Genomic DNA, 10829 nt, shown 5'->3' with positions numbered 1-10829 from the left:
ACGAAGTCACTACCCAACTAAAACTCCTGTATGATCTTCACTGCACTTTTTCCTGGGGAGTAGGGGCGGTCGCAGGAGTATAACTCCCATTTCAGCCTCAACCTCAACCCTTCTCTCAAAGCCGGATTCATGAGATCCGAATTCGCAAAGGTGAGAGCGGATTCCCCTCTGGCATATCCCGGATTCCCATCCGCTCCACCCAATTGGGATACTCCCCTCAACCATGTGGGAGACATTCCCGAGGTATCACTTTCGGTCCTGCCTCCCACAATTACACTATATATAATTTAATACAGTATTTATCTTAGAGTGAAACCTTTCCGATTATCTCTTTCGGTCCGGCTTCACTCTCTTAAATGTTTACAACAACCCTATTATTAGTACGATGATAGAAATATTTAAATACATAATAAAAAATTAAATAAATAAATAAAAAATAAATCCATACGAGTTTTAAATAAGATAATTAAGAATTCGAACAGTTAAATTGTATATTGGTAAAAAAATTAGATAAATCAATAATTAAATCCGTTTTATCCGCTATCGGATTATTAATTAAACTTAATTTTATTAATTTATCATATTTTTTTAAAGTCTCAATATTTATATTTTCTATTAAATTATCATCGACGATTAAAATTTCTAATTTTGGTAACACTGACAGCGAATTCAAATTATCAATAGAATTTTTTTTCAAATTTAATATTTTACAATTTAATAAATTATATAAATATTTTAATGAATCCGATTTCAACGAATTATAACTCAAATCGATTTCTACGAAACCGTGTAAATATTGACTGTGATATAAACAAGTTAAATTTTGCCTCGATAAATTTAATTTTTCACGTTCGTTATTTTTCAACAATTCTAATTCTATTATTATTTTACTCCTTAAATCTAAATAATAATTTTTTCTCAATGAATCAATAAGGGTTAATTTATCAATTGTATTTTTAATTTCATTTTCATATTTTAATCTATCTATTGTGAGCATTAGAAAAATACTCGTCAATAAAGTCCATTTGCTATCTGGTTCTAATTCTATTAATTGATTGCATGAATCCAGTTGTTTTGTTATTGTTTCCAATAAATTTTCCGATAAAACAGAATGAAAATTTAATTTTGATAAATAAAATCCCTGAGGTTGAACATTGATTGTTTCGTAAACTGAATTATTATCTGATAATGATATTGAAATGCAGTCTGCAGGTTGGATCTGAAAGAAATTGCAAAATGTAAATGATTAAAATTTATTTTTTCTTCATTGACGAAAAATGTAAAAAATTCTTACCTGTTGGTGAGGTTTAAATATCCAAAGGCACGATTGTGGTTGCAAATTTCCATTGATCCAAACACCATCCAACTTGACATCATTTATTTTGATGTTTATTTTAATCTCATAATTTTTATTTTCATTCGAATCCATTGTCAAACTTTTCGATGTGATTATGTATATTTCATCGCTACATTTGGCATATATTATGGATGTTTTAGGTTCTTTCAAACCCAATAACCACCTTAAATAAAACCAGGCACTTTGATCGTTGGGATCGGTGAATGCAGCATTTTCAACCAATTCTAATTCTTCATTGTGTTTCTCTTCGTTAATAGGAAATTTTTTTTTCTCATCCGGAAATATTTTAGGTAATAATTTACTTCTCAAATGCCATGCGGAATAATTAGAAAAATTTGTTTCTATTTTTTTCATTGTGAATTCATATTCGGATAAATGAGAAACGTTTGATCTTTCAGCGACTATCCTACGATAATCCCAACAGTGAAAATTTCTTTCGTCTAATTGAAGATATTTTGTGCAAAGGTTTAATTCTTTGTTCCAATCGGGTTTGGGTAAATTGTCCAATATCCATATTCTATGATGCCAACTACCATAGGATTTTGGATTTACTCTCAGGCACTGTTCTGTCAATTGTAAATCTTTTTCCAATAGTTTTTGATAACTTTCCAAATCCTCGTCGTTTTTAAACGACAAAAATATTTCTCTTCTATAATTCCATAATGTTATTATATCCGGATTTCCTGTTAATAAATTACCGGTGAGATTTAAACCTTCTTCGTCGTGTATTTGTAAAGAACGTTTTTCTAATATTTGATTCATTATTTTTTTAAATTCTATTGCCTTTTTCTGTTTTTCTTGCCTTGCGATTTCTTTTTGTTCTTCTGTCGTTCTCACTTTGACTCTTCCGTGCATTTTGTAATTTCTATTAAAACAAATTTTACGATTTTTATTTCAAAATTAATACAGGAAAAATAACTCACAATGGGAAATGGTAAAAATAATAGTAATATGTAAACAACCATAGACGTAAATTTAAACTTAATTATATCGATGATAAAAAAAAAGTGTCATTAGAAAAATGTATTTCACTTTTACGTGGAACTCATATAAAAATATGGAAGCTTTTAACGTAGCCAATACATGAATATTTTCGTTAAATAATTTGTTTTATGTAAATTATATTATATAAAATGGCCTCGAAAGGCGGTCCTATGGTTGCCGGAACGGACGGTACTGATTTTGCAAATAGGCAAACCATAGCAGCTCAGTACCAAATCAGGTATGCAATCAAAAAAAAAAAGTTTAAAAAAATTTTTTTTTACACGTTATTATATAATACGGTTCAAAATTAGCTCTTTTAAATTTTACCAGGGACAATTTGTAAAAAAAAAAAAAATTAAAATTTTGTTAATTGCTTGCCAAGAAAAAATTCATCAAAATCTCTTTTTTTTAAAATTAAATTTTACTTTTTTTTGTTATAAAGTTTAAAAAATTAAATCATTATTTCTTTTCTTTTCTTTTCAGTGCACTAAACAAATCAAGATTAAAATATTGTATTTTTTTCCATTACTTACTTTTTTTTGCCATGTTTGCAAAACTATTACCAGACATCCTTGATAGATTAGATATATTCATTTTGGAAATAGAAGAACTTCAAGTGCCAAAACCCCAACTCTGGGAACATTTATGGTGTCTTTCAATAATTGTCACTTTTTTCGGCCTGTCAGCGATTAAAAAAAATAAAATAAATGTTATTAATCAATATATATATGGAATTATAATATTCGGTTTTGGTACCACATTATTTGGCGCCATGTATTATTTCCATGATGTTTGGACTTATCTTAGATCAGGAGTAAATGATGATATTATATTGTGGCAAGGTTTACCCTATGGTTTATTGTGGTATGTTTTCATATTGGCAGCATTTCAAGTACATTTTTTTTCCATATATTTTGCATGGAATTTAAGAAATGCTTGGAAAACAAGAGGATCCCATAAGAAATCCGGGTAATAATAATTAACAATATTGTGATACTTGTTAGGATACTTATAAATAATTATGTATGAAAAACATGACATATAAACTTAATATATAAATATACACATATTATTTTTATGTAAAAAGAAAAAAAAACGATAAGAGTTTTACCACCACCACCTTAATTATTATGAAAAATGTAAAAATTTATTTTTATATTCATTCACATTATTATTTAAAAATTTTATGGGAAAAAAAAAAAAGAAAAAAAAATGTGTCAGTGTAAATTTTTTTTGTCGAGATAAACCTGATTACTATTACAGTAAATACGACATTTAAAAAAAAAAACATCGAAATAATTTTTATCATTATTTTTTTAAGTTAAAAATTTTTGGTTTAAATAAATGTTTCTGTTAATGAAAAAGAAAAAAAAAAAAGAAAAAATTTTATCACTGGCTAAAATCCAAATTAATCGTTAAAAATTTCCTTCAGCGAAATAAAGATTAAACATTAATAAAAGATTAATTCAAACACGATTTCATTTTGTTTGTTTGTTTGTTAATTTTTATTTTATTCTCAGGTGATAAATAAATAAATAAAATTATTATTATTATTATTATAGTTTCAAGCAAATGAAATTTTTTGTTATTTTTTATGTTATAAAATCGAATTGCAATAAAAAAAAAAAAAAATTATATATTTAATATAATAATCGAACCAAAAAATTATTACCATAAATAATTATAGCAAAAATGTATGTATTATCTTTTTAAATAAATATTCAAAACAAAATATTTTTTGTCGTCTGCTTTATTATTATTATTATTCACCTTTTAACAAATAAATAATTTTTTTTGTCATGAATTGAGCTTACATTTTACAAAAAAAACATTTCAAATTTTTTTCTTTTTTTTGATTACTTACTTACTTACTTAATTTAGAAAAAAAAAAAAAAAAAGTAATATAAATCTATATATACAAATTATTTTTAATAATATAAAATATTCACAATTAAAATTATAAATAAATTAATTATTATTATCCTCGTCAAAGAAATATCAATAATTATTAATAATAAATTATATTAATATAATTAAAATTTGCAACAAATATATATATATATATATACATATACATGTATAAATAATGATATTAATTTATATTAAAATTTATCAATCAATCAATCAATCATTATAATATAATAATAATAATAATAATAATAATAATAATTTATAAAATGCTTCTCGGAAGCAAATAATCTCTTTCTTTTTTTTTTTTTTTAATTAGTAACTCATTATAAATTTAAAATTTATAATATTTATTTATTCATATTTCGAATTTTATATTAAATAAAAACTTTTTTTTTTTTTTTCAACAAAAAAAATCTACTTTTAACTAGAGTTTTTAGTCTTTATGCAAAATGTAAGCTTTTCGACAAAAAAAAAAAAAACGAAATTTAAAATTTTTTTCTATTTTATTTTATTTTATTGATTTAATCTAACGTGACGCATTTTAAATAAAGCTTTTTATCTTTTTTTTTTATTTTTTATTTTTATTGTGCATTTTAATAATCGAATAATTACGTATTTAATTAAAATAAATAAAAATAAATAAATTTGATCCCTCTATTTTTACTTACATAGCGTAGGCCATTCAAATAATAATAAACGATTTTTCACTAATTTGTTTTTTTTCCATTATTTTTTTTTTTTTTTTATAAATAACAATTTTAATTAAAACAACTTAATCGTTTAATAAAAAAAAAAAACTTTTTTTTAAATTTTATTTCAACGATCGACGACGTTGTTACACAATCAATTACTCTACTACTTTACATTTCCGTTACAAAAAAAATTAACAACGTTCGAAACATTCAAATTTTTCAACCAATGAAAAAAATTCATTTTTATATGACGTCATAATTTTTTCGGCCTATCAAAATCAAGCTTTTTGTAATCGCGAATTAAAAGTTCGTTAACATTAATCAATATTATTATAATAATGACAATTTTTATTTATTAAATTGAATCGTTTTATTTATATTTTTGTTTTACGACCGTGTATAATAAGCAAGCAAAATAGCATAACATTATAAATTATTAAATATGTGTGCGCACAAATGTTTTAACATTATTATTATTATTATTATTAAATTCTTTATATTTCTAGTATATCAAATTTAATATTTAAATTGAAATAACAGAGAAAGACTAAAAACTCCAAAATATAAACACTAATTATAATACAATTATTAAATGGTAACTTTTTAATATTTTTAATTTATTAATTAATTAATAACATTTTTTTTTTTTTTTACACTCATCGTTTCATTACTCTCATCTGATTATAGAAAACGAAACAAATTTTTTCTTACATAAAAAATTAATTATCGTTACAACACAATTACAAAAACATCAAAATCACGTGATCAATTTATTATCACATGTTGGTAATTAAAAACGGATTTAAAATGGCGGAGGGTAGGCAAAAGACGTTGCAAGAATTGTTATCGGCGTGAAAATTTTGTTTTTTTTTTTTTTTCGTTTGTTTGTTTGTTTTAATTTTTTTCCTTCCACAAATATATATAAAATTAATAATTAAAAATATAAAATAATAATAATAATAATAATAATAAAATAAATAATAAATACACAGTGAATTCGAATGCAATGTGAAAGGTAGCGGGTACAGGCCAAATGCCACAACAAAAAAAAAAAAAAAACGATAAAGATAATAATAATAATAATTCCAAAAAAAAAAAAAAATGAAAAATCATACATATATATGTACATATATAAATCTCGAACATTCGATATTTTTTTTCTTTTTATATATATTTACAAAAAAAAAAAAAAAAATCCTCGCGACGATTTTTCAAATTTTTTTTTTTTTTTTTTTTTTATTCCCCACCCAAAATGGTCGACATTCTCTTGGCAAAAAAATTTTTTTTTTTGTTTTTTTTGGTTGCTTTGAAGCCGTGTTTTACATTTTGCTTTTTAAGCTTTCAAGCGAAAATAATAAACAAATAATAAATAAATAAATAAATAATTTTCTTTTTCTTCTTTTTTTCCATTAAAAACAAAAAAAACGCGAACACAACTTCAGTTTTCTTTTTTTTTTTTTTTTTTTTTTTTTTATTAAATGGCAACGTATTTGTAAAGCTCGGAGGCTTTTAGGTATCATCGAAAAGGTCAAAGGTCGAACGGGGGGTGGTGATGGTGGTGGTGGCGGCGGCAAAATGGGGCGAAAAAGGCGTGGGCGGCCGTGGAAAAGAAAAGGTCGGATAATATAATAATCGATAATAATTTTTTTTTTTTTTTTTTATGTTCGTTCGTTTGTTTGTTTGTTTGTTTGTTTGTTGGTTCTAAGAAAAAAAAAAAAAAATCGATTAATGTCTGTGAATTATTTTTGATATCTACTTTCTATCTAATTTTTATGTATATATATATATATATATAAATATCTACCATTCCGCTAATTACATTGATAATAATAATAAATTATTATTATTATCATCATCACCATAATCATCATCATCAATATATATTTATTATTATTAATATTATTAATTAATGCTTTTGCTTGTTTTTCTATTTAAAAAAAAAAAAAAAAAATGGAAGTATGAAATAAAAAATGCATTTTTTTTTTTTTTTTTTTCAATTTATAACTAATTTTATTTGATATCTTTCTTCCCGCGAAAACAAAAAAAAAACAAAAAAAGAAGAAAAAGAAAGATATCAAGAAACAAAAAAGAAAATAAACAAACACAAAAACAAACAATCAAAAGGCTACACTCATTATAATTACAATAAAACAATTATTAACAACCGCAAAATCAAACAAACAAACAATCAATCAACCGTTAGAAGAAGAGAAAAAGAAAAACATATCATGCAGACATCAATGTGAATGCGTTTGTTTCCCTGTTTGTTTGCCTGTTTGTTACTTATCAAAGTGTGATGAAACTATCCTGATATAATTTTAAACGGTTTCATTTGACCGCAGCAAAAAAAAAAACAAAAAACAAACAAAATGTCGGCGGATGGATTGTTCGAAAAAAAAGAAAAAACCCAATCGATAATAATGATAATAATAAAGGGAAACCGCCATCTTTTTTTTTCCTTTGCTACGGTTAATAATTAACTACTTTCAAAAAATTCAATTCGAGAGACATTCGATAAAAAAGTATTTTTCCTTTGACAAAAAAAAAAAAAAAAAATTTTAATCCGAAATAAATGGTTTATAATCACGTGATACTAATCACGTGATGAAAAAAAATAAAAATGGCGACCGTCAAACGTAATTACAATATTTCAATATGAGAAATTTTATAGGTTAAAATTTTTTGTTTTTTTTTTGTTTTTTTTTTTTTTTTTTTGTTACGTTCGTGATAATGAAAATACAAAATGGCGGAAATAATAAAAAAAAAATTTGAATTTTTAAAAATTTAAACAAAACTAAATGACAAATATAGAAAACAAAGAAGAAGAATGAAAAGAATACAAAAAACATGCAAACTAAATAAATAATAAATTTTGTTTGTTTGTTTTTTATTCGTTTTTGTTAATTTTATTATTATTATTATTATTATTATTATTATTATTATTATTATTACCATCACGTTATTATTTACTGTATGTAAATCTCATATAATTAAAACTAATGAAAATAATTTTTTTTTTATTCCGTTAAAAAAACCAAACGCCGCCATTTGTAATTTTAATAAAAGTTTCCTTTGATAAAACAAACGACAACGTCCTATCCTACGCCTCCCCATTTTTTCTTAACCTTAAAAGTTTTAACAAAGAAATTTTTTTTTGCGACTTTTTACAGAAACTTTTTTGTAGCAAAACCGATAAAAATTTCAAAAAAAAAAAAAAAAAAAAAAAGAAAATTCTTTTAAAATTTTTAACGCTTTCTTTTTAACGAAAAAATAATTTATACGAATTACTATTATTATTATTATCATAATCGTCGTCGTCGTAGTCGTCGTTAAATGACGATTTATTATAAAATATTTAAATTTATATGTTTAAAAACAACGTCACAACAGGTTCTTCACTCATTTACATGATAAAAAGTGTATTATTAATAATAATAATAATAATAAATTTACCTTTTAACGTTCGTGCAATATTTAACGTTTATATAATTAAAAGCATTTAAAAGCAATGGAATTAAATAACTAAAAGCTATAAAAGACATTGGCGTGTATGCGATGTTGTTAAACGGTAGCAAAACGAGGCCGTCAAATGCATAAAAAAAAATTTTAAATGTGTAATAAATGATTTTAGCGATCGTGTCAATTATCAAAGATGACGTTATATAATTAATGATTTTATGATGGAAGGACGTCGAAGGAGGAGGAGGAGGAGGAGTTTGAAATACCGGCGGATATGATAAATCCCGAGGATGTGATGATGATAAGTATAAGGAAGAAGTCAATTGTGATGGTAGGGATAAATGGATCGAAGGAGATGAATTACACATATCCTCCTCGCAGAAACACATGTGGCCTGTATTACTACTTTCCATCATGCAAACGTGATCCACCATGAATAGATTTATTTGAAGTTGAGTCGTGCACGTCCTTCGAACGCTTTCGTAAGCTAAACATTAAAAAACAAAAAAAATCCGTTACGACTTTTTTTTTTAAAAAAAATTTTTAAATGAATAATTTAACCATTTTAATAACAAGAACGTAATAATCTTCTTACAAAAAAAAAACCCACAACAAATTCGTTTTCAAAAAAAGAACGATTGTAAGTAATGAAGAGAGTACGTTCATGAATTTTCGTGACGTCACGTAACAAATACCGACCAATTAAAAAACAAAAGAATATTTTTGTATTGTAAATATAATTATTTTGATAATAAATCAATAAGTTTTGTTTTCCTCTTCCCCCTTCCCCCTTCCCTTCCCCTCCCCGATCCTTATTCTTTCAAATATAAATAAATAAATAAATAAATATTAAGATGTATATATTTACGAGATTTTGCGTTTCGGACCATTTTAACGCAACATCCGTTACAAGTCATGAGTGGAGGTTGATCTCTTGGGAGTGCTGTGTAATTAAATGGATCTTTACATCTTGGATCCGTCCAACTGTCACATTCGTAACAAAATATCGATCGAGCTAATAAAAAATAATAATAATAATAATTACTTTTTATATAACTATTTAAATTAGTAAAAAAACTTTATGTTAATCACATTTAAAAAAAAAAAAAAAAAAAAAACTCACAGCCTTCTGTGAATTAAAATTTAACAAGCGATATAAACAAAACATCGGGTAATGGTTTCAAATAAAAGGTTAAAGGTTAAATTTATTAAGGTTAATCGTTAAAATTAAAAGGTAAATGGAAAAACTAAAAGGAAAAAAGGAAGAAAGGAAAAAAAAAAAATAGGAGACGATAAATAAAATTTTTTTTTTTCTTTTGTTACTACTCTGACATCTCTCGCTCAAATGACGATGGCAAGTAAAATAACTGGAAAGAGTTTTTTTTTTTTTTTTTTGTTTTTTTTTTATCCCAAAAAATTGTGAGCAAAAATAATTACAAAATTTTCATTAAAAATTTTCTTTTTAAATAGGTAAGCGAAAATAAATAAATAAAAATCAAATCAAAAAAAAAAAAAAAAAAAAAATCAATAAATAGACAATCATTTATTTACAATTAAACGTGTAAGTCGGTTATAAAAAAAAAAAAATCTACTCCCACGCACATTTCATTTAATCGTTATTTTTAAATTAAATTCCTTCCACGTCTATTTTAACTTTCATGAATTAATTTATATTTACTATAAAGCCTTTATAGAGAAAAAAAAAAAACTTTTTTTTGTTTGTTTGTTTGTTTCTTTTTATTGATGGTGACGATTAATGTCGTGTGCGTGGTTTATTTAAAAACAAAAACAAAAACAATTTCTTTTAAGTAAAACAAAACAAAAAAAAAGGTTTAGAAATTTAATTTAAATTAAAATAATTAAAAAAATATTTGAGAGGAAAACGTTTTAATCACACAAAAACTCACATTCGTTCACATTTCATTCGTATCGTGCCACGTTTTTTAATTATTATTAAATCGATTTAATTTTGTTGCTTCCACGTATGAATTTTTTTTATTTAATTTTGTTGCTTCCACGTTCGAATTTAGATAAATAAATAAATAAATAAAATTTAAATTATTTGCATGACATTTTTTTTTCGTTTCAATAATCGTCGTTATTTTAAATAATAAAAATATTTCGAAAAAAAAACGGATACAAAATAAATGAAACGAATCGATTATCGATTAACAATTAATTGATTGATCGAATCGATATCGATAAAATAATTATTATTATTATTTAAAAATAAAATAAAAAGAAAAGTTAAAAACAAAATTTTTTTATTTGTTTATTTATTTTTCGAAAAAAAAAAAAAAAAAATCAAAAACTTCTCGTGTAAATAGAAAAAAGGAAAGTTTTTTCCTCCCTCCACTTCCCACCCCCCCTTCCTGACACGATCAATTTTTTTTGCTGTTGTTTTCCCCTCCCCTCCCCTCTCTCCC

At 24.1% G+C, this 10829-nt stretch overlaps 3 protein-coding genes across 3 annotated transcripts; 1 reads left to right on the top strand and 2 right to left on the bottom strand.

Annotated features, from left to right (window-relative positions):
• Nucleotides 1-466: 466 nt before the first annotated feature.
• Phum_PHUM589050 (Geranylgeranyl transferase type-2 alpha subunit, putative) lies at nucleotides 467-2212 on the bottom strand (the record flags this gene model as incomplete). Its single annotated transcript, XM_002432472.1, has 2 exons — nucleotides 467-1219; nucleotides 1295-2212. The coding sequence occupies 2 exons, from the start codon at nucleotides 2210-2212 to the stop codon at nucleotides 467-469; spliced, it is 1671 nt and encodes a 556-aa protein (XP_002432517.1).
• Nucleotides 2213-2490: 278 nt separating this feature from the next.
• On the top strand, nucleotides 2491-3314 carry Phum_PHUM589040 (uncharacterized protein; the record flags this gene model as incomplete). Its single annotated transcript, XM_002432471.1, has 2 exons — nucleotides 2491-2579; nucleotides 2825-3314. The coding sequence occupies 2 exons, from the start codon at nucleotides 2491-2493 to the stop codon at nucleotides 3312-3314; spliced, it is 579 nt and encodes a 192-aa protein (XP_002432516.1).
• A 5119-nt stretch (nucleotides 3315-8433) lies between these two features.
• On the bottom strand, nucleotides 8434-9737 carry Phum_PHUM589030 (uncharacterized protein; the record flags this gene model as incomplete). The annotated part of the gene is made up of 4 exons (XM_002432470.1): nucleotides 8434-8466; nucleotides 8670-8890; nucleotides 9272-9387; nucleotides 9730-9737. 4 exons carry the CDS (start codon nucleotides 9735-9737, stop codon nucleotides 8434-8436), a joined length of 378 nt encoding a protein of 125 aa, XP_002432515.1.
• Nucleotides 9738-10829: the final 1092 nt, after the last annotated feature.

Source organism: Pediculus humanus, genomic scaffold (genome assembly GCF_000006295.1).
Source record: "Pediculus humanus corporis 1103172108312 genomic scaffold, whole genome shotgun sequence".
Lineage (NCBI taxonomy): Eukaryota > Metazoa > Arthropoda > Insecta > Psocodea > Pediculidae > Pediculus > Pediculus humanus.
Note: the sequence above shows the minus strand (reverse complement) of the source record. Positions and strands in the feature narration are given on the sequence as shown.